Source organism: Pseudonaja textilis, chromosome 13 (assembly GCF_049901715.1).
Source record: "Pseudonaja textilis isolate UNSWEBS1 chromosome 13, rPseTex1.2, whole genome shotgun sequence".
Lineage (NCBI taxonomy): Eukaryota > Metazoa > Chordata > Lepidosauria > Squamata > Elapidae > Pseudonaja > Pseudonaja textilis.
Window position 1 is genome coordinate 12,236,018 of NC_142002.1, and position 25,066 is coordinate 12,261,083.

The 25,066-nt window shown below is 41.7% G+C and overlaps 1 protein-coding gene across 1 annotated transcript in view; it reads right to left on the minus strand.

The window, feature by feature from the left end:
- The window catches only part of SH3GL3 (SH3 domain containing GRB2 like 3, endophilin A3), a 30,061-nt gene that overhangs the window by 2,085 nt on the left and 2,910 nt on the right, over nt 1–25,066 (minus strand). The window contains exons 2-7 of the mRNA XM_026709694.2: nt 9,918–9,986; nt 9,223–9,295; nt 6,345–6,488; nt 5,086–5,219; nt 3,633–3,791; nt 1,261–1,364 (exon numbers count right to left, since the gene is read on the minus strand). Coding sequence (XP_026565479.1) covers nt 1,261–1,364; nt 3,633–3,791; nt 5,086–5,219; nt 6,345–6,488; nt 9,223–9,295; nt 9,918–9,986 — 683 coding nt within the window. The remainder of the gene's footprint in view (nt 1–1,260; nt 1,365–3,632; nt 3,792–5,085; nt 5,220–6,344; nt 6,489–9,222; nt 9,296–9,917; nt 9,987–25,066) is intronic.

Below are 25,066 nucleotides of genomic sequence, written 5' to 3' on the forward strand. Positions count from 1 at the left end.
ATAAACAATAATTGACTTAACTACACAATAAGCTTAACCCAAATACCCATGTTTTGATTTAGTACGAAGTGCAAAGCCATCCACTAATAGTAATTTTGAGCTTTACAGCTCATTGCTGATGTGACTAGGTCCGCTGAGAATGAAGAGGAGAAACTGTCTTGTCTTCTGAGATACATATACAAATGTATACATATCCTATACAAATACGTACGTATACGATACTAAACCTGTTTCCTCTCTTACAACCCTTCAAGAAAGTAGTTAAAGATATAAACACGAGTGGAAGATCACTCCATGACCTCTGAAAAGCCACAGAAGCTAATTTCACACACGGGCTGAAAATGCAATATGGTTGGTTTAATTCTCACCTAGCGTATTTTCCTAAGCCCTGGCCTGTGGTTTCAGGGCTTAGTGTATTGGACAAACTCAGGCAATTGTGGTTTATTCAGCCAAGGAAAGGTTAGCATAGCATGGGAATCTTGTCATCATGTTGATCTGAAGGACAGTGGGATGGAGGGATGACTGGACTAACTTGAGACCTTCGAAATTATTGAAAGAATCTGACTGCTTATTGAATGCAGCGGATACAAGTTGATATCACAAAGATCATCAGGATGCCAGCTTGGGCTAACCTGCAATAATGAGACACTTGTTGTGTTATCAACAGCTCACATACTAGGATCAGATGATGCGGCATGATTATATGACTGTTGTTTACATTATGACATGATACACATGTTTTGGCGTGGTCTCGTGGCTTAGTAGACCTTACTAAATGAGGATGGCCAGTTTTCTAGAATATGAATGAATAATATCTTAAAGATTACTATTCTTCCTAACTTCCAAGGGCCAGAAGTGATCACCATGGCAGGGTTCTATAGTCAACAGTGATATATATGCCAGTTCTGGTTAACTTAAGAGCCGCGGTGGCGCAGTGGTTAGAGTGCAGTACTGCAGGCCACTTCTGTTGCCTGCCGGCTGCCTGCAATTTGGCAGATCAAATCTCACCAGGCTCAAGGTTGACTCAGCCTTCCGTCCTTTCAAGGTCGGTAAAATGAGGACTCAGATTGTTGGGGGCAATAGGCTGACTCTATAAACCGCTTAGAGAGGGCTGGAAAGCACTGTGAAGTGGTATATAAGTCTAAGTGCTGTGGCTATTAACAAAACTGGTTTGGCATCCTGGAGGAGCAGCCCTATGGTAGCACTTCTTCTACAGAGCTTCCTCAGTTTGAAATGTAACCAATCCATGACGATGCTTACCGATTTTGTAGCTTGCTCTGCAGATCCTCCAAAATTTCTGCAGACTGTTTATGGTAATCCAGCGCAGCTTCTACTAAGACTAGCAGCTGGCTCACTTGCTCTATCTAGAAAAAGGGAATCCAAACAGAAAGTTTTTGTGAAGGATTTTTCCAAGCAAGCTGGAGGAAACATGGACTCCAAAGGAACAGTCAGTTCTCCTTCAGTGGGGCTTATATCAATGGATATAACAAGGAAGAAGGACAGTTTGGAAGAGTATCTATCTGAGAAAATGAATTAGACAAAACGCTTCCCTTTTTCTCGGAGTACCATTTTCCACCAGTGTTCCTTTTCTGCCAACCATACATCTGTTGCCATAGTTCAGCGTTTTCTATAATTTCCTTACTATTTCTGTGTATTATTTAGTGCATGATGAGACCATGACAGACGAGAAATAAACATATGTGTGTGTGTATATACACACACACACATACACACACACTCTATGTAGTTATAGGTGAAACTTCTATGAGGGTATTGCAATGGCCTCATAACTGGATGTCCAATTCAGCGATCCAGGCAAAAGCCTCTGGCATTGCTTCGTGAAGATCTTCTAGGGCACGGAGATCCCCAAACCCTGGTTTGCAGACCAGGACTGGCCAGAGGGTTCCAGAAACCAGGTCATGCAAACAAGCGAAGCCCAGGGGTGGGATCCTGCTGGGGCTTGGCAGGGGTTTGGGAGAGCCAAGATTCTGTGCAGTTCAGAGAACCCCCAAATCCCACCCTTGGCTGGCCCGACCCACTCCGCTCTTCCCAGGAGTCCCCACGTGGCCCGTTTTGGATGCAGGTAAGTGCAGGGGGCGTGCAGAGGCTCAGGGAGGGTGAAAAACGGGCCTCCGGGAAGTTTGGGAAGGCTGGAAATGGGCTCATTTCCAGCTTCCAGAGAGCCTCCGGAGCCCGGGGAGGCAGTTTTCGGCCTCCTGGAGGCTCGAGGAAAATCTCCGGAGCCCAGGGAAGGCAAAAACACCCTCCCCACCACCATGGTGCAGGAGGCCAACTAATGTCATTGCAAAAAAGATTGTGAAATGAGATGTGGACACACAACTCAATAACTTACAACTATAATTCTGAGCACAAGTATAAATAAATAATTACCGTTACGATCGAGTTTCAAATTTTTAGAGTCACAATTATCACTAGAGGGCAGCACATCATAAAGAAATATTAAGTAAGTAGAATTGGACACAATTTGACCTCTTCCAAAGTGACAGTATGCAGAATAAGTGGGCAGCTGATTGTCCAAGTCCCCCAATAATTTTTCAAGAGCAGGATGACTTCTGGGTGGTAACACATGAAAGTGGTTGGCAGGAAGAATTCCATCCTGTCTTTCAGTAGCAATTAATGAAAATGGGGGACGAAGAGGAAGAAGCTGACAGTTGGGAGGGAACCTGTAATCTGATAAGCAGGTCACTCACATAGATCTGTCTCCAAAGGGCTTTTTCCAAAGGGCAACTGGACTTCCTTGATTTTTTTTCCCTTTGAAAACATTTCACTTCTCATCCAAGAAGCTTCTTGATGTTCTTCTGAACAGAACTGAAGAAGCTTCTTGGATGAGAAGCGAAACGTTTTCAAAGAAAAAAAAATCAAGGAAGTCCAAGTTGCCTTTTGGAAAAAAAACACCTTTGGGACAAACATGACCTACAGCATACAGGTGTGGAAAACCTACAATGCAGGTAGTCCTTGACTTATGACAATGCTTGGGATCAGAATTTCTGTTGCTAAGTAAATGGTTGTTAAAGTGAGCCACATCCTATTTTATGACCTTGTCACAGATGGCAAATGAATCAATTGGTTGTTAAGAGAATCTAATTTCCCCTATGGGCTTTGCTTGTATTTGCCAGTTGCTGACCACCTAATGAGTGTGTAGAATCTATCATTCCAGGAAAAATACATTTTGCACACTGCTAATGCAAAAGAGATGATAAGGGGACCGAGGTAAGAATTTCTTGCAATCTGGAAGATGGGAGACAGAACTTAAAACTATTTTAAGGATGATCCTAGGTGTGTTTTCCATTTCCTAACTCCTAAAATAGCAAGAAAATGCATCACCAAACCAGAGGGGAGACAGATAACAGGTCTTGAGAGGCGGAAACTGCCAGCTACTCCACTTAAAAACCTCTTCTCAACCGCTTCCAGGAAGAGCGACCCAAATTGCAGGAAGAGGGAATTATACAGCCATTCATGGGTTTCATCGCCTGCCTTGTTTGGGAAAGAGTAGGCTGTGTTCAGAGTTCAGGCAACCTGTTCATCTTCCCAATTGCTAGTTATGGCCCACAAACACCCACGTGGAGACTGTAAGTCTCGCGCTCAAATTGCAAAAGGGAAAAAAAGCTTACGTCATTTTCCAAAAAGTGGAACATGCTCCGTTCTGCCAGCTCTTTGGACTCTTCAAACTTCTCAATGGCTTGCTTCACTTCCTCGTCTGGAATCTTCCCTAGACGCTTCCGTTTGTAATCATAATCTAGACGCCGGCCTTCTAACTTTTTTAGATGGTGCTATTTTATAACGAAGGGAAAGAAGAGATTCATATGGTTAGAGCGAACAAGAAGAAGTCCTTTTGTACAGGGGCAGAAATATGTTTTTAGTCATGGGGAGTGGCTAAAAAAAGTATAATAAAATAACAGCATCAGTGAATGCTTCAGCAATAAATTGTTAAATTTTAGATACTTCATTCATTGTGAAAAGTTTCCAGGCCATCTACATAAGCAGCAACATATATCTGTCAAAATACGGTTTACTTTTATGTTCTGGATCTCATTAAATTTCTGTCATGTTTTCTCTCTCTTGATTGTAGAGCGCCCATTCATAGTTAAGACTCCACTAACATTTATGCGGTGTGTTTATCCATGTTTGACTGAATCATGGTTTACTGGTGTAGGTTTTTGGACCTGGTATCTGATGGACAGTGCTGGGCTTCAGAATTTAGTGACCATGATCTAGACAACAGACTTTCTGATATTTGACCAGCAATCGTGGCTGCATCTTCTGTGTCAAGGAGGTTTGTTACGCCCAATCATAGTTTAATTCATCAAAGTTGCCAGGTTCACATCCCACGCCAGGCAAAAATACATAATTTCTTCTGAAGTGAGGAAAAAACAAATCACATATTTTTTGCAAGGGATCTGAGGAAGATAGAAAACTTCCAGTGACTAAATTCTCCTTAAGCTTCAAGGAAGGAAGATATACTCCAGTTGCTCCAGAAAAATAGGGATCTAATAACTGGGTCCAGATAACCACAGAATAACCTGAATGATGCTGGAAAGTCTGTGATTCAATGTGTTGCTGGATCTCCGTCACTCAAACAGGAGAGCCAGTTTAGACTAGTAGCAGTTAAGGCACCAGACTAGAAAGTGGGAGGTGATGAGTTCAAGTCCCACCTTAGCTGTGAAAGCCAGCTGGGTGATTTTGGTTCAGTCATTGTCTCACAACCCAACCCACCTCACAAGGTGGTTTTTGTTGTGAGGAAAATAAGAGGAGAAAGATATGTTGAATATGTTCGCCGCCTTTGGCTGCACGTAAAAATAATAAAGGAAGGATACAAATAAATATATCATAAAAAATTATCTCGGCATGGCCACATTAAGCCAGAGGAAACATCCTTTGTTTGGGAAGCACACCTCATCTGAAGATGGTAGTTATATTTTGCTAATCTAAGTTTAAGATATTACGCAAATCCAGGCATTAGGGAGTGAAAAAGAGACCACGAGAGAGATTTGAGAAACGCTAATATTATTCCAAGGATGCACCTCACGTCCCTAGGCAAATATTCGAGGCAGAGATAAAACTCACTCCAATCTCTTTTAAATCCTTCTCCTGCAGTAGCTGTAGAGGGTCAATAAAGTTCTGCTTGATGGTGATATCTAGGGAGTCTTTCACTTCTGCCATCTGCTTCATACTTTCTCCCATATCGATCAGCGCAGCGCCTTGTAAAGAAGAAACAACACTCGTGTATCTTCTGGGGAAGAATTGTAGGGTTGTTGTTGTTTTTTTTCTTTAAAGAAAAGATTCAGCAGCTTCCTAACTGAAATTTAAAAGGCTTATTTTCAGCTGCTCTTCTTTGAAATGTGTAAAGTTTCTACCCTTCCTATGTCCCAGATCATTTCTCGGGTCAGATACTTTAGAAGAGTCAATTCACAACTAAAAAGAACTTCCTGCTGTAGTGGGAGGGAGGGAGGAAAGGAGAGAGAGAGAAGAGAGAGTGATGAGTGGGGAGAGAGAGAAGAGAGAGTGAGGAGTGGGGAGAGAGAGGAGAGAAGAGAGAGAAAGAAGAGAGGAGAGGAGAGAGAGAGGAGAGAGAAGAGAGAGAGAAGAGAGAAAGAAGAGAGGAGAGAGAGGAGGGGGAGAGGGGAGAAGAGAAAGGGGAGGGGAGAGAGAGAAGAGAGAGAGAGAGAGGAGAGAGAGAGAAGAGAGAGGAGGAGTGGGGAGAGAGAGAGAGAAGAGAGAGAAAGAAGAGAGAAGAGGAGAGAGAGAGAGAGAGAGAGAGAGAGAAAGAGAGAAAGAAGAGAGGAGAGAGAGGAGGGGGAGAGGGGAGAAGAGAAAGGGGAGGGGAGAGAGAGAAGAGAGAGAGAGAGAGGAGAGAGAGAGAAGAGAGAGTGAGGAGTGGGGAGAGAGAGGAGAGAGAGAAAGAAGGAGAGAGGAGGGGGAGAGAGAGGAGAGAGAAGAGAGAGAGAAGAGAGAAAGAAGAGAAGAGAGAGAGAGGAGGGCGGGAGAAAGAAGAGAGGAGAAAGGAGAGAATCTTAGCATTCCCTGCACAATTTGGGGCTCTTATAGGTGTGCCAGATTACATCTCCCATCATCCCCATTCAGCACAGCCATGACACAACTCAAGTAATACACCTGGGCATCATTTACAGTCCTTGAACATGGTACATCCGTTTTAAGGACCATCAGGCAAACCCAGAGGCCGTATCTCGTCACGTTCGGGCCTCCTCACTCTTTGCATCTTGTATCTCTGTAATGCTCAGGCAGGGACCCTTTAAAAACCCAGGTGCATTAAGTGCCGCTTGCAAGAACTACACAAACAATGCTACGTGGCTGCAGAAGCTCACCAAAGGTGGAGTCCTCTCTCAGTTCCTTCCCATACCGGAGCATACAGTCCCCAAGCAATCCTTCGGTCTGTGGGTATCCTGTGGCCTTCACTTGTCCCCGGATCTTGGAGACAGTGTTCAGCATTCCTAGCTTAGCTCTGTAGGCTTTAAAATAGAGAGATTAATACTGGAAAGCTTGAAAGATATGCTGGGATTTCTATATTGCCTGGAGAACATTTCTGCCCATTGACTTCATGTCTCCAGGCCTGGAGTGTTATTTTATTATGCAATCACCATAGAAGCAAGTTGTCACCAGCTTCAGTCGAGGACCTGCATACTGCACAAGTCAAAAAGAGGGCTGTGAAAATATTTACAGACACCTCACATCCCGGACATAAACTGATTCAACTCCTACCCTCAAAATGACGCTACAGAGCACTGCACACCAGAACAACTAGACACAAGGACAGTTTTCCCCCCGAATGCCATCACTCTGCTAAACAAATAATTCCCTCAACACTGTCCAACTATTTACAATGTCTGCATCACTATTACTATTGATCTTCTCATCACTCCTTATCGCCCATCCCCTCCCACTTGTGACTGTATGACTGTAACTTTGTGCCTTCTATCCTAACAATTTTTATTGACTGTTTTCTAGTACATATGATTGCTTATTGTACCCTATGACTATTATTAAATGTTGTACCATATGATTCTTGACTCTTGATGAACGTATCTTTTCTTTATGTACACTGAGAGCATTTGCACCAAACAAATTCCTTCTGTGTCCAATCACACTTGGCCAATAAAGAATTCTATTCTGTTCTATTCTATTCTATTCATTCAGACCCAGGGTGGCTAACAAACAGGGGTTAATGGCTTCCCACAATGGAAGCCCAACACTTCTGTTAAGTGAGAGGTTCATTAAGTGAGCTTTGTTCTATTTTACGACCTTCGTTCTTAAGCGAATCACTGCAGTTGATCAGTTGGTAAACTGGTTGTTAAATGAATCTGGTTCCCCCTCCCCACTGATTTTGCTCGTCAGATGACTTTTGCAAAAGGGGATCCCGTGACCCCGGGACTCTGCAACGGTCATAAATACGAATCTGTTGCCAAGCTTCTGAATTTTGACTACATGACCACAGGGATGCTGCAAAGGTTGTAACTGTGAAAAATGGTCGTCCTTTTTTTCAATGCCATTGTAACTTTGAACGGTCTGCTGTAACTGCTATAAGTCAAGGACTACCTTTATGTCTTAAGTATATATGGTTAGTCCTCGAATTAAGACCACAATTAGGAGCAGAATCTCTGTTGCAAAGCCAGGCAACTGTTAAATGAGTCACACCCCATTTTATGACTTGTTGGCCATGGTTCTTAAGCAAATCACTGCAGGTGTGCTGGTTAGACAGTATATAGAATATGCTGGTTAAACAGTATATAGTTTGGGAATGAAAGCTGTCCCCTTAAGAGAATGTTTCATGGGATATGTAGTTCATGTCATGTGGTCACATCTATAATCCTGATTGGTCACTGAATTGACCTCTGGTTGGGTTGTGGGGAGCTTTGGTCTTTCTTACCTGGACCTCAGCAATGTGCTGGAGTCTTCCCTTGCTGTATCTTATGGGATGAAGATAACTATATTTTCACACTATGAAGAGACATGATAACTAAACATTACAAAGGCTTCCTATGATTCACAGTTATGCTGATATTCATGTAACGTCCAATCTTTGCATTGTCGTCTTCATAACGTGAAAAGATAGTTATCTTCATCCCATAACAATACAGCAAGGGAAGATTCCAGCACGTTGCTGGGGTCCAGGTAAGAAAGACCAAAGCTTCCCCCAACCCAATCAGAGGTCAATTCAGTGACCAATCAGGAGGGCAGATATGACCACATGACCTAAACTACATCTCCCATGAGGCATTAACTACATTTCCCATGAAGTATTCCCTTAAGGGGACAGCTCTCATTCCCAAACTAACTATGTACTGTTTAACCAGCACACTCTATATACTGTCTGACCAGCACAACAGCTATTAAGTGAATCACACCATTATTAAGTGAATCTGACTCCTGCCAGTGATTTTGCTTGTGGGAACCTGGCTGGGAAGACTGCAGCAGGCGATCACATGACTTGGCATACCACAACCATCACAAATATGTGCCACTTGCCAAGTGCCTGTATTTTGACCATGTGACCATAGGGGACTGGAGACTAAAACATATGAAGAATGGTTGCGGGAACTGGGCCTGGCTATCTAGTGAAGAGAAGGACCAGGGGAGACAGGATAGCAGTCTTCCAATTTTTGAGGGGACAGGCAGGGGTCAAGACAGGCAGGGGTCAAGCTATTCTCCAAGGCACCTGAAGGCCAGACAAGGAACAATGGATGAAAACTGAACAAGGAGAGATTTAATCTGGGAATAAGGAGAAACTTTCTGTCATTGAGAACAATCAACCAATGGAACAGAAGTTGCATTCAGAAGTTGTGGGAGCTTCATCACTGGAAGCTTTCAAGAAGAGATTGGACTCCCATCTTTCAGAAATGGTGTAGGGTCCCCTGCTTGGGCGGAGGGTTGTATTAGATGACCTACAAAGTCCCTTCCAACTCTGATTATCTGTTATCTGCTACAACAGTCATAAGTGCAAGGATCAGTTGTCAGCCACTTTTTTTCAGTGTTGTTGTAACTTTGAGGGTCCACTAAATGAATGATTGTAAATTAAGGACTACCCATAAACAGTAAGTAAAAAATATAGACAATAAAATGGTTACAATGCAAAAACATCCATAGAAAACAAAACGAAACTGAGAGGCACAGATCTGATGGATTGGTTTGCAAAGATGCTCTGTTGTTTGAAACATCTGGAACTCACTGAAACTATCTTGCTCTTACCTGGGTTAGGTTGCAGATATTCTGTAGCTTTGGTTAAGAGCTCTGCCACTGCCTTGCTAGTGACATCAATTTTCTATAAGAGGAAAATAAAACATCTTTAGGTGGGCTGTGCAAATCATGTTCAATCTGAGCCACTTTTTACTCAACACCTCCAATTTTGAATTCCTAAATTGGAAACGGGCAGTTTTGGTCATTTTAGAAGGGTTTTGAACTTGAAACTTTTCTAAGGTTAAGGGGGTCCTTGGTGCTCTCTGAGCTTCCTTGTTTTTCTGCAGATGTTTCATTACCCAAATTAGATTACATCATAGTCCTAGCATTGATGATGTTACCTAGTTTGGGTAATGAAACGTCTGCAAGAAAATAAGCAAGTTCAGAGAGCACCAAAGACCCCTCATTTCAACCCTGAGCTACAAATATTCTCCTTTATTGATTTCTAAAGTTGTTGAAAGAACCCCTGTTGGACACTGGTCAGGATGCTGGATTCAAAAGATTTCAATTTTGAACCATCGCTAATCTTTAACAATATATGACGGGGACTATTCCTTTCGTACATTACACACAAATTTGGGCCAACCTTGTCTCCTGTAGACCTTTTGCTAACTATGGTCTATTTTAGAAAAAGGAATGAAAAGGCCTCTCAAGTGATGATTAGAAATAACCACCTTGCAATTAGCAGTATCACGGGTTTGCCTTACCTTCTCCATCTCTTGAAAGTCTTCATCAAGTTTTGTCCCTTCTGCTCCACTGATCTTCTCGCTGAAAAGCTGCAGGAGGAAAAGAATAATGATAAACAATATCAATAAAGTCGATGGAGATTCTGTCAACCAGGTCATGGTTGTCCCAAAGGTGCTTTATTTGTTTTTTCAAGAGGCAACTGGACTTTCTGTTTTTTTCTTTGAAGATGTTTTGCTTCTCATCCAAGAAGCTTCTTTAGCTCTGACTTCCATTCCTTACCAACCAGCCAGAGCTGAAGAAGCTTCTTGGATGAGAAGCAAAATGTCTTCAAAGAAAAAAACAGAAAGTCCAGTTGCCTCTTGAAAAAAGCACCTTTGGGACATGAATCCAAAGGACCTGTCATCACTGGAAAAAATACTGATAAAACACATACGTCCAAGGAAAACCAAGAACTTTCCTTAAACCCTGCAAACAGCACACCTAGCATGTATTTCAGGTCAACCAATGAAAAGCTGATTGTAAAGACAAAGCCTTGCTCATCCCCTATCCTCTTGAACAGAGAGGAAGGCTGGCCACTGACTTTCAGCAACAACATTTTGATTGAGATGAGAAGCTGTATCATTAGTGTAGGCTTATCTGCTATAAACTAAACCCAAAGTAGATGTCTATTCTCCGTCATCCAGGTCACGGTTGTCTCAAAGGTGCTTTTTTCAAGAGGCAACTGGACTTTCTTGGTTTTTCTTTGAAGACGTTTTGCTTCTCATCCAAGAAGCTTCTTCAGCTCTGGAGCTTCTTGTATGAGAAGCGAAATGTCTTCAAAGAAGGAAAAAAAACCCACAGAAAGTGCAGTTGCCTCTTGAAAAAGCACCTTTGGAATAACCCCAAGTAGCAATAACATAGCGCTTATTAGACTTATATACCACTTCACAGGGATTTACAGCCCCTTCTAAGCAGTTTACAGAGTCAGCATCTTCCCCCAACAATCTGAGTCCTCATTTTACCCATCTCGTAAGGATGGAAGGCTGAGTCAACCTTGAGTCTGGTGAGAATTGAACTACTGAATTGAAGCCATCAGAAGTAGCTTGTGGTACTGCATTCTAACCACTGTGTCACCATGGCTCATAGTGTGTGTGTGTGTACATCTCCTCCATACATCCAATGTTTGGCTATTTATTGCCTGGTTCAGAACATGCTTGCATGCTCTTTGTATCACGAAGGTTGCTTTGTCAGTAAAGGGAATTCCCATTTTGGATGCAGAACAAGACTTATCTCCCCTCCCCAGCTTATCTTTCTGGCCTGCCCCCTCCTCTTTATCAGTTCTGGGCCTCTACTTTGCCAGCTCCACCTCCAAACCACACCAGGTTGTAGCAGATGTTTCCTCAAGTCATAGATCTTCAAGAGTTTCTATCCCTTCGTCCTACCAAGATCACACAAGCTCCTTTAAATGTCTTCTGCTCACCACTCAATTGGCACAGCAGTAGCTACAGGCAGTTACAGTGAATACACATCAGATGCACTTACACCAAAGGAACTTCATTTATGCAAACCAGACACCCACATGTACACACACACACACACACACACACACACACACTGCTCAAGTGATATCAACTGAAGCTCTTTGGAAGCTGGAAGTCTAAATTACAGCCCTCTAAAGTTAGTACCCATTTAGCACTGCTATAAACCGAGCCGATCGTATTAACGTTCAGCCCAGTGTCAGAATGCAACCAATGAGGGGGTGGTGGTGGTGAAAATGGTTGCATTTTACTACGCTGAAAGCTACTAAAATCTACTCCAATCTTGGGCTGGCTAACCTTCTGAGAATGTTTTGCACCATTGCTGGCAGGAATTAGAAACAGAACAACAAGCTCCACAGGAAAAGGCCCACACATTATGCCAATATATATCCATATCCCTATTAAAAGACAAACGCTCAAGGAATAAAATGTCCTTTATCTTTCCGTCCTTATTTATTTGTCAAATTTATTTGTTGCCCATCTTGCAGTTCAAGTGATTCCTTCCTGCCTTCCTTTTCTTCCTTCTTCCTTCCTTTTCTGCCCTTGATTTAGCAATACCAATAGCACTTGGACTTATATGCTGCTTCACAGTGCTTTATAGCCCTTTCTAAATAGATTACAGAATCAGCATATTGTCCCAAACAACCTGGGTCCTCATTTTACCGACCTCAGAAGGATGGAACGCTGAGTCAACTGTGAGCCGGTCAGAATTGAACTGCTGACAATCGGCAGAATTAGACTGCAGTATTGCATTTTAATCACTGCACCACCATGGCTCTTTACCCATTCCTTGCTCAAAATGAGCCTGGCTTGAGGATTGATACAATATCCATCTCAGTGTGGTTGTACTGATTAACTCAAATGCAACAGAAAGAATTCTCTACCATATTCCCCCTCTCCCTTGTGAGGCCAAAAATAATCTAGGGATATCCCATGGTCCACACTAAAATGGCTATTTGGAGTGTGAACTGCAGCAGTGACAGTACAAAAGGCCACCTCCATTTATATAGATAGAAGCATTCACCGTGGCCATCTGCACTTAATACATTGCGTAATTTGGTAAACAGAATTCTTAGAATTGTGTTTCCTCAATGCTGTCTCTCAAGCAGAGGTTAATGGGGGCCATTAATCTTGTTATGTTAAGTCAAGTCAACAATCACAAGCCCCAGGGAGCAGTTTACTTCAAAGTTCCTAGGTAACGTCTTGTGTAAGCACCTTCTCACAGATACAATAATAGCCTGGTTTTAAAGTAAATTGTGATGACAACCAGGAAGCCAACCTGGGCTTTTGGGCCTCTGGAGACAGTCACTGACATGCCCTTTGTCCAAATTAATGACCCTGCCAGTCATATTTTCACCTTTGTTACCTACATCCCATTCACTGTTTATTCCATTCTGTTCTCTATCCAATTATTTCTATGTATTCCGCTATCTAATATTTGGAAACAGCCAGTAGGGGGTTGTGGTTCAGAAACCTAAAGACTCTGAGTAGGTACAAGTCAACCGGATGACTTTTGAGCCTGCCACTCTTTCTTACCCATAGGAAGGAGGAAGCAATGGCGAACCATTTACAAAATCTGCAGCTCTGCAGTTTTCAGAATTGAATTGAAGTTTCTTGGATGAGAAGTGAAACGACTGTAGGAAGTTAGCACCCACCCCTCTTAGAAGAATGAAATATTTTAGGAAATATTTAAAAATCAGAATATGATATTTTCCCCAAAGGAGAAGCATGTTTCTAAAGACAGAAACTCAAGAGTTTCAGCTCCCTGCCCCCAGCAGATATTTGGTGCCCATTAAGAAGGACTGGGCACCTATTATCACATATGGTGGGAGTGCAAGAAAATGCAGGAATTTTGGCACAAAATTTGGCAATGGTTAGAGGAAGTGCTAAACCTAAAAATAACTTATACACCAGAAATGTTCCTATTAGAAACAACAAATGAGAATCTTAAAAAAGCAGATTATATATCTAATTATTCATATTATCACAGCCACAAGATTATCAATTGCCCAAACATGGAAATTAAAAGAAATACCCAATGACAAAGTAATAATACAAAAAAATTTACACTGCGCTGAGTTAGATAGCTTAATGTTAGAACTGAAGGAGCGAGATACTTCAGAATTTTATGAAATATGGAAAAAAAATATAATTGGAGGGATATGAAAGGAAGTAAAAAAAAGTGAAATAGAAATCAAAGAAATAGTTTATACCACAACAAAATGTCTGATAGAAACGGATACAAAGATCTACAATGTAAATATGTATATAGGATGTGTGTGTGTGTGTGTGTGTTAATATTGTTTGATGACATACTGCTATTATAACAATGTAAAGACTGTTGATATATGTCAAAAGATCACCACATTCAAATGTTTTTAAATTTTAATTTTCAATAAAAATCTGTAATAGTAATAAAAAAATGAACTGAGCCAGCCTATCTACAAAACAAAAGACCTTCAGCTCCAGGGTGATGGGATTAAGACATGACCCTCCAAGATGTAATAGGATTATGTAGCAGCATGGCTCACTGCATTGCAAAAACCACCTGGGGACATTGCATCACCCTCCAAGCTTCAACCAAACTTGATTCAGACAAACATGACCCCACATGAATCCATGGGACTCTGACAGCATCCATCAGAATATATCTTCTTGCACAGGAACAGGAAGCTCAAGGGCAAGGCCCAAGAGAGGGTATAAATAACCCTCTATCTCCACTCCATGTGGTCAGCTGCCCAGGATCTCAAACCCATGTGGTCCTGTCCATCAATAAACCATCTTTCCAATCAACCTCCATGTTGCCAGTGTCTTTCTCCCTGCTTGGAACTGAACCAGATGTATATTTCTTCCAAGACGTCTTCAAGCAAAAGCAAAGAAAGTCCAGTTGCCTTTTGAAAAAGCATCTTTCGGACAACCATGATCTGGAAGATTGAGAGTCTCTGTAGACAACTGAATGGATAACATTGTCAACATCATAATATACCACTGAAAGATCTGCAAGACTAGATTAGGATCAGAATGTCACAAAGAAAATCTATCAATATGGCTGCTAGGAGCTGAAAACAACTTAATGGCCCATAATGAATCAATCAATGTTATATAAGTCTGGTTTATGACCAAAATGCAAGTACCTGAATATAAGCCAATGGGACAACAATTATCTTGAGCCCAAATATTATGGGCAACTCAAGTCTTGTAACTTTGTACTTGCCAATTTATCCGTGTCTGCTCAGAAATAAATCCCACTGAACTTCTGGAACATGTAGCCAAGCTGTTTTACAAAAGCCTTTTCCTTTTGTTGTGCTTAGGCAAATATTACTTCCTTGCTAAAAGTAAGGGAAAGAACATTTGAGAAAGAGACCTGGAAGGAAAATGTGGTCATAATATTTAAGCTCATAGTAACTCTACCCACACAATAACATTGCCTATACTTCTGGCCACCTGATCCATAATGTTAGTCCTTGAATATTTGGTTGCATCTGGAGAGGGGGGACCTGTTCTTTGCAAACTTGCAAAGTGATTTTTTTTAAAGGGAGGAGGAGGAGGAGGAAGAGGGGGAGGAAGAGGAGGAGGAGGTCAGTCTGCAATTCTCCAGTCCCTGTAACAATGACATGGTGGGAAAACCTTTTTAACAAAAGGGCCACCAGGTTGCAACAACATAAGGCTGTTGTTTGCTACAAGAGAGAACCTCTTTGGACACAATGTAAGATTCACAGCAAACTTTTGTGGTGGAAATAAGAGAGTAACAATAAAGCTTTTCAAAGGCTTCCTTTTCCTTTTCTTTTCCTTACTTCCCAAATCAAAAGCCTATCATTATTATTATTATTATTTGCTTCTGTTTGGGCCCAGGTATGACCTCACCACTTTCCTTTTTCTGTTCTTGAGCTGGAGACAAAAGACAAATATAAAAATCAAGATTCCTAGTTTGGCCAAATCCCACCACTGTCACATAAATAAAACACCTTCGTACAAGCAGCTTCTAAAAAAAGGTTGGTTGATGTTTTACTCTGTTTTCACATCTTGGCAACCAGGAAAAGAAAGTTAGCACAAAAGGGATGTAAAAACAAAACGTCTTTTCAAAACAAACGTATATTTGAGAAGTCTGGGTTGCGATCTGTAGATTTTACTCACGTTTGTAAATTTCAAGAGGACAGTCTAAATGTAAACAAGCACAAGGAGCTGACAGCAAGTTTTGGATGCCCTGAACTCCATAGAAAACACTTATGAATTAATATTTGTGTGATGCAGGGGGATAATGCATGGAAAAAGCAATTTATGAGACTGTAATACCGGAGAGAAAGGCTACTGCAAAAGCTAAGGAGTTTCTCTATCAAACAGAAGCACCATTCTAAACTAGCATCTGTCAATCTTGGAAACTTTAGTGTGGATTTCAACTTCCAGAAATCCCTGTAGGCCAGTGTTGGTCAACCTTACCAACTTGAAGGTGTATGGACTTCAACTCCCAGAATTCCCCAGGCTAGGGAGAATTCTGGGACTTGGAGTCCACACCTTTTCAAGTTGCCATAGTTGATCAATGCTGGTCTAGACAACCAGAAGCAAAATCCCATCTCCTTTGAAGATGGGGATTTTTCTAGACTCAGCACCTACAGGAGATGTTCAGATACAGATTAACAGAATTGGAAGGGACCTTGTGTGTCATCTAGTCCAACCCCCCACCCAAGCGGGAGACCCTACACCATTTCTGACAGATGGCAGTCTAATCTCTTCTTGAAAGTTTCAAGCAATGGTGCTCTCACAATTTCCAAGGGCAAGCTGTTCCATTGGTTGATTGTTCTCACTGTCAGAAAATTTCTCCTTATTTCCAGGTTGAATCTCTCCTTGTTCAGTTTCTATCCATTATTCCTTGTCTGGCCTTCGGGTGCCTTAGAAAATAGCTTGACCCCTTCCTCTCTGTGGCAGCCCCTCAAATGTTGAAACACTGCTCTCATGCCTCCCTTGATCCTTCTCTTCACCAGACTAGCCATGCCTGGTTCCTGCAACCATTCACCATATGTTTTAGCCTCCAGTCCTCTAATCACCTTGGCTGCTCTTCTCTGCACTCTTTCTAGAGTCCCAACATCATTTTTTTATAGTGTGTGTCCAAGAAGTGTGTTCTACCACCTCACGACTCAACATCTAAACCAATGCTCCAGAGTCCATCAATAAACATCTTGAGCCAATAAATGTTTACAGGTCACAAGGGTGTTTGGGGCACCCCTAATTCACAAACTAATTTCCATCAGGAATTTTGCTGCAGCCTTAGGGCCTGAGCTGAGTTCCTCCCATTTGGCCTTTCCTATCCAGGCCTGTGATCAGTCTGAACTTAATTGCAGGTTATTGTTTTTGCTTGCCTCGAAGTGCATCTGAACGCAGCTTTGGCTCAGGGGTGGAGCAGAGCTGGCACTTTGAGCTGTTACCGCAGCTGTGAGCTGTGTGTGTAACTGAAGCCTTTGGTTGGGTAATAATATTCTCTTGCAGAGTTTCTTCCTCTAATTTCTAAACGGCATGCCCTGACATCTTTGTGAGCCACTGAAGAATGACAAGCATGGAGCAATAAATAAAATAATGAAAGGTTCTTGGGAGTCTAAAATATCCACCTGCCACAAGGAAGGACTACCTGCAGTCATAAACTGTTCTTCTTTCTCTGCAGTTTGTAGGATCTCAACTCTGCTCTCCGTGGCCCATAATTTGGGTGGCCTCAATTCAAACAGCATAGAGCTGGAAGGGACCCTGGAGGTCTTCTAGTCCAACCCCCTGCTCAAGCAGAAGACCTATAACAACATTCCAGACAAGTGGCTGTCCGATCTCTTCTTTAAAAAACCCTAGTTATGAAACACCCACAACTTCTGGAGGCAAGCTGTTCCACTGGTTAATTGTTCTCACTGTCTAGTGAGTCACATTTTTATATGGAATAGTTCTGATTAGATGCTGTGGGCAATTCAGTGTAACAATATAGGGCAGCTTTTGCCCAATCATGATTTTACCCAATGCTTTTTAAAAGCCTCCCAAATTGGCGGCTGTCATCACAGCAAAACAGTATAACAGAGCCTTGGGGGCACAGTGGTTGGAGTGTAGTACTGCAGGCTACTTCTGCCGACTGCTGGCTGCTTGCAATTTGCCACTTCGAATCTCACCAGGCTACAGGTTGACTCAGCCTTCCATCCTTCCCAGGTGGGTAAAATCAGGACCCAGGTTGTTGGGGGCCAGAGGTTGACTCTGTAAACTGCTTAGATCGGGCTGTAAAGCATTATGCAGTACAATATAAGTCAAAGTGCTCTTCCTTCCTTCCTTCCTTCCTTCCCTCCCTTTCCTTCCAAGTGGTTACAATACAGTATTGCAGACTAACTCTGATCACATTGCCATGAGTTTGATTCCTGACTAGCTCAAGGTTGACTCAGCCTTCCATCCTTCCCAGGTGGGTAAAATCAGGACCCAGATTGTTGGGGGCAAGAGGCTGACTTTGTAAACAGCTTAGAGAGGGCTGTAAATCACTGTGAAGCGCTGTAAGTCTAAGTGCTATTGCTATAACACAATCCACAGATTAATTAAGTGCTGTGTTAGATATGTTCTTTTGTCCGCCCTAAACCTTCTTCCCAGTAGACATCCTTATGTTTTGGATCCACTACTATCACTGTTAATCTTCTCATCACTCCTCATCACCCATCCCTTCCCACTTGTGACTGCATGCCTGTAACTTTGTTGTTTGTATCCTTACAATTTATATTGACTGTTCCTAGTATGATTTGATTGCTGATTGTACCCTATGACTATCATTAAGTGTACCTGATGATTCTTGACTCTTAATAAATGTATCTTTTATGTATACTGAGAGCATTTGCACCACGACAAATTCCTTGTGTGTCCAATCAGACTTGGCCAATAAAGAATTCTATTCTGTTCTATTCTCTAACCATGCCATGCATGGTTTTCAACCATAACAGAGAAAAACTGAGTTGGAAGGGGCCTTGGAAGCCTTCTGGTCCAACCCCTTGCTCAGGCAGGAAACTCTAAAGGATTTCACACAAATGGTTGTCCCAAAAACCCTCCACTGATGGAGCTCCCACAACATTTGAAGGGAAGATGAATTGTTCCCAATGTCAAGAAATTTCTCCTTAGTTCCAGTTGGATCTCTCCTTGATTAGTTTCCATCCGTTGCTTCTTGCCCTGCCCTCAAGTGCTGTCATGCCCCTGTTGGAATCTGATTCTGAGGGGAAGGTCAAGCAACTGACAGGGAGTGGGAGTGTGGCTCTGATGGCTATGGAAGAAACTGGGGAAGGGCCCAGTCCAGCTGGGCCTTCAGAGGAAGACGCAGGGCCACCCCTTCTTCATCCTAGGGCATGCAGGGAGGAACGGAGAAGGGAGCAACATGAATTATGTGGGTTACGGGTGAGAAAAGGGCCCTGATTCCCTTCATTAGCTGCAGCTGGGAAAACAGGATTTAAAAAGGGCATTTGCGCACAGCACCTTGCAAAGCGTGAATTATCTTTGTTTGTCAAGTCTTATCTGAGTTCTGGCGTCCTCCCAACTGTGTGTGTTTCGTTATCTTTTGGAAGTCTGCAATTCCTTATCCTGCCCTGTCTCGTTAATTGCTGCAGCTGTGGTTTGTGTTGGTTTTTATTTATAATTTATATGTACTTTGGGTTTGGACTGCATTTCTTCCCTTTAAAGACTGTTCTTGGGAGAGTTTTTTCTCCAGCCGATGATAACTGGACATTGGGGGCCAAATTGGAGGAATTAAAGGGAATTTACCTACTTTTGTGACTTTGTTGCTTTTGTGCCATGCCCCTTTGGGTCATCACAGGTGCTTTGGAGAGTAGCTTGACTTCCTCTTCTTTAGGGGCAGCCCCTCAAATATTGGAATTCTGTTATGTCACCCCTAGTCCTCCTTTTCTTTAGACTAGCCCCTCCCAATTCTTCCAACCATTGTTCATATGGGTGCTCAAGATGCAGCTCATGCAATTGTCCTGTTGCTTCTTTTCTGCTTTTTGTAGCAAAGCAGGGAATCTGGCTTTCCCCTTGAGTTTGCGTATCAAAAGGGGAGTCACATGTCCTCGGGACACAGCAATGGTCGTAAGTATGAACCAGTTGCCAAGAGTATGAATTTGGATCATGTGAATCATGGGGATACCACAAAGGTCATAACTGTGAAAAATGGTCTTAAGTCACTTGATTTTGTGCTGTTATAACTTTGAAGGGTCAAAATAATGAACTGTTGTAAGTCAAAGCATTATTACCTGTAATGCTCACCTGAGCTTTATGAAGGGAGACTGGCAGAGGCAAGGTATCAAGGATATCTGGATGATCAATTTTCAGACACTTTTTTAAAAATATATTTTTATTTATACATTTTTCTTTAACATATACAAGTATTCAATAGACAGTGTATTGTCTGGGTCATTTTACATATACATAATAATAGTAATAATAATATTCTTTCCTTGTATATAATAGTATTCTTCCAACTTCTAATTTCTGCTATTATTATCTAACCACTGGTAAAACAAATCCCGTTAAAAAATATTCCGTGTCTTCTTTATCCTTTATCTTTAATGTTAGCCTATCCATTTCTGCACACTCTAATATTTTTATTATACGGCACTCGGGCCTTGCTGGAGCGGGGTTAGTAAGAAGCAAAATTTAACTATGGGGACAGTAGGAAGCAACATTTTTGATAAGATGGAGCAGACAGACAAAGGGCCCTTTGAATCAGGAGAGACTCAAGCTTATTTCCCACCAGGCAGTGCCATCGCACACCCGCTGCAGTGTCTATCTTTCACAAACCTTGTCTGCTGAAGCTGTCCCATCTCTAGAAAAAATCCATATACCACATCTTCAAGTACTGTATACCCTAAGATCTATTTCCTAGTTTGCCACTTGCTAGCATGCAAAACAACAACTTTCCAAAGAGAGAATGTCTCACATTTCAAAGAGTTTTCCTTCAACAAATAAACAAGCAAGATGTTATGGGTGGAAAGTCAAAAATCGAATACTGGATTGCAACCATTCTCACTCCCCCTTTCTTATTTTCTAAGCATGCCTACTTGTTTTATTCTTCTTCTCCAATCGTGTGTACAGCAGCAATTGCAATAAATCAAAACAATAGCAAAGCAACACATTTATAAAATGCTCTATGAAAAATCAAGTAAGCCAGGAAAGATTAATACATCCTGTCAACCCAGACCTAGAGTCTTTTTGTTTAATGCAATTGTAATGAGCTTATGAACAATATGAGAAACTCTTGATTAGTGCCAAGTGGGTGCCAGAATACCTTTTAAAAATATTTGGGAATTTGCCCCAAGGATTTTATAGTTTTTTCACTCCACATTTGAGTAGGGAACACCAACAGTTAGGGATTAAGAAGTTTTAAAAGGAGTGCTTTGAGTTTTTATAATAAAATGGCATGAAATATTGTAGCAAGCATCTACAAATACAGCCTAGAATGTTAAAAACGCAACATGCTTCCCTGTCTAAAACTCTGATTACAGCTGGAAGAAAAAGATCCTCACATGGAAACAAGAAGTTCAATCTGCATTCAACGTACATCAGTTCCTAGAGTGTTGAATCATCTTATGACCTATGGTCAGAAGCAGCATATTCTCCTTCACTCAGAATGTTCTCTATGAATGGAAATGATAAGCAAAACCTGAAAGCCGTTTTTTGACCTTCAGAAATAATAAAAAGAGCAATATACTGAGGAAACATTAAAAAAAACCTTTTTACATAAAGATTGGGCTTTCAGGAAATGTCTCTTTTCCCCTCGGGGCGCAAAACGCATCTCACATGACAAGGCTGCTTTGCCTTCAAGATGCTCTCTCTCCAATTTCCGATGACACCGTGGCACGCAATTATGTTTCAATGTATAGGCTCAATACGAACACATAAAAAAGATATTTTCACCAGGGTCAACCAGTCCAGGGACATGATGTTCCACATAAATCGCATTTTGCTGCTCCTTAAATTTAATTCCAAGATTCAAACTCTTGCAGGGACAAAATGTTCCAGATTGTCTTGCACAAATAAAACAGGCAATATACTGTAAAGGTGCCACTACACAATTAAGCCTGGAGAAGCTCATGTTGTGGATTCCCACCAGAAAGATGACCTCACTTCTACACCTCAATCAGGTCACTCCAAAAAGCCGCAAAGCAACTTCTGACTCTTCAACAACAACAACAAAGCCTAGCAAGAAAGAGAGACAAAGATCCAAAAATCTGGATCTCTTGCAGGCTTCAACTGCATATCCTGATGTACAAATTAGAGTGATGTGTGAACCCGGTCAGTTTCAATTTCTTGTTTGTAATATTTTAGAAATAAATGACATTTGTTTCTCAGGTCAGCTGGACTAATATCCTTGTATGAGCCTTTGACTCTATGAGTAGACACATCCCTTATATGGGTAAAGCAATGGATGGAAACTAATCAAGGAGAGAAGCAACTTAGAACTAAGGAGAAATTTCCTGACAGTTAGAACAATTAATCAGTGGAACAGCTTGACTCCAGAGGTTGTAAATGCTCCAACACTGGAAGTTTTTAAGATGATGTTGGACAACCATTTGTCTGCAATGGTATAGTGTTTCCTCCTGAGAGTGGGTTGGACCAGAAGACCTCCAAGGTCCCTTCCAACTCTGCTATTCTGCTCTGCTCTGCTCTACTCTACTCTACTCTACTCTACTCTACTCTACTCTACTCTACTCTACTCTACTCTACTCTACTCTCTGTTCCATGTTGCCATCAGCCTGGACATTCCAAAAGGCCGATTTTCTGTCTCTGCTACCCCACCAACTATCCACCCACCTATTCCCTACAGTGGCTACAGTTTATCTTAAGAGTCGTTCCATTTTCAGTCACATGATGGTAATTATTACTAAACCACCATCCTTAGCCACAGATTAGCGTGCACATACTTTACACAAACCCGTGCCTTTTATTCCTGCAATGTGTCAGGGGTTACCCCATCTATGGGCTTTGCCAATCTATGATTCAGCAGTGCAACGAATCCAGTGCAGCCCACAGAGAATATTTCATACTCTTGAGATGCATTACAGAGTTATTGTACGCACGTTGCTCGGCTACGCTTACGTTGCGGTTAGTCCAACTTTATGAAGAATGCCCCTTTTGTTCTTGACATCAGAAAAGAAGCCTAACAGCTGCCCCATTTTCAAATGAGTAATTTACTGGTGGAATAAGCAGTAACTTCTTTTTAAAAAGGGGAGCCAGCAAATTAAAAAGAAAAACCATATTATCTAAACCTCTGGGACAGTCAGCACCGATTAAATCTGAAGGATTGAATGGGAAGTTTTCAGCACAGCTTCCAGCAAGCTTTGTAAAATAAATTTGAAAGAGAAAGCCCACGTCTTCTCAAAATCATGGCTGGATTTACACATTTTACTAAGTCTAACATGCCAACTTCCAGGTATAGAATAGAATAGAATGAATGAGCTGGAAGGGACCTTGGAGGTCTTCTAGACCAGTCCCCTGCTCAAGCAGGAGAACCTATACCAGGGGCCTGCAACCTGAAACACTCAAAGAGCTATTTGGACCCATTTCCCACAGAAAACACCAGGAGCCAATAATTTAACAACAGACAACTTGACGTCACTCACTCCCACCTGTCACCGCCTGCTGTGGAATATGGAGCGAGTCTCCATCCCCCGCCATCACCCTTACCTTAGGCCAGGTGAGGAGTGATGGGGAGGGGTCAGCCAGTGGTGGAACCAGCCAACGGAGCTGCAGCAGAGGATCAAAAGAGCCACATATAGCTCCAGAGCCTCAGGTTGCAGACCCCTGACCTAGACCATTTCAGATAAGTGGCTGTCTAGTCTCTTCTTAAAAACATCCCATGATAGAGCACCCATGATTTCTGGAGGCAATGCGTGGCCTTCAACTCCCAGAATTCTGTGCTGATGCTGGCTGTGGAATTCTGGGGATTGAAGTCCACACATCTGGAAACTGTTTTGTTTCGGAAGCAGTGTATTAAGCCACAATGGGCTCAGTCAAGGCTTCATTATGACTCATAGACCATGGCTGGGGCTTTCCATGACATGTGCATCTATCCACTGCAACTTATACAAACAAGGGTTAAAACAAACCACGAATCTCTATGATGCCTCTCTCAGGGGTTGCAGAGGGAGCCCCCTACCATCACTGCCTTTGAGAAGGGTGTTAGCAGAAATAGAAGATTCTGGTAGGACCACCTTTGGTAGTAAGTCAAAAAGAGAAGGATAGAATTCTACAAGCATAAATCAAGCCAAAATACTTAGAAGACATTCCAAAAATCAAACCTGAAAAAAAAGCAACAGGGAAAAAAAACACCTTCTCTACTCTTGCCAAGAAAATAATATGGACACCGCCATAACATTTAGATGATTCTGGGTACCAGATGTTGATATCCTCAGGTTAAAAGGTTCTCCTAATTGCTGGCTAAGATTGGCAGAACTTTCATGAGCAGATCTGGGAATGAGGAGATCCGCTCAAGCAGAGACAGAAGGAGGCCCCGTCACTAAACGGTACCTGCCTACCTTCTATTGGCTGGCAAGACAAAAAGCTCAAGAATAAAGGGCACAGAAGCTCCTATAAATAGAATATAGCAAAGCTAATGAAGCCATTTTGAAAGAATTCCAAGAAATTGTCCCTCTGTTGGAGAGAATTCTTTTATGCGATTAAAGCTGAGCTATCCTTTTGTTCTTCTGTGTCACATTTCCTGGCCCACTCAGGAGTTTATCCATTTATTCATTCATTAAATTTATATGCTTCCTATCTTGCTGTCACAGATGGATGTTCATGCTCGTTCTCCCTCATATTCCAAGCACCCCTTCTGAACTGAATTTGAAGCACAGAATAGAGATCTAGAAATGATTAAGGCTAATGCCTGAATCAGAATGTTCTAATTATTTTTCCCCCAAAGGAACTTTTACAATGAACAAATAGTTACTGTAATAACTGAGTCTGAAAAAAACAGAGAGATTCAGAAAACCCATGCAAGAAAAAAGACAAGGGAGCATATTGTCTCTATGTCAATGTATACAAATGCAAGAATGAATGCAAGATTAGACAATAGGGCAGTTGGAATGAAAATTGGAGGTTGAACCCCTAACAATTTGAGACATGCAGATGATGGCATTTTGTCGTCTGAAAATAAAGAGGACTAAGAAAAGCCTATGATGAAAGTTTAAAAAAACTAGATTAATGATACACATTAAGTAGCCCAAAGTAACCTCAACCACAAATGAAATGAATTCTGCGTAGACAAGAAGATACATATAATTGAGCTCAAAAAAGTTAAAGATAGTGTTCTGTACTCAAGGAATAAAGACAAGATTAAATTTATGGAGGATAGCAATGAAAATCTGAGACGGGATTCAAAGAAGCAGCCTCACAGTCCAATGTTTAAAATGAAACTTTGAAAGAAAGAGAGGGAAAACAGATTTGGGATTTGGAGGTGGTTCCAAACAATATCATGGACTGCAAGAAGAACCAACAAGTTAATCCTAGTAGGACCAAAAATAAAAATGGTCTATTTTCCTAACCTATAAAGGCCAGGTCAGGAACAGCTTATCCTGATCTACAAATCTAGCTATGTGGTCAGGAAAAGCACCTGATGGAACATAATAAAACAATCAATCAATCAATCTCCCCTAAGGCAATAATCA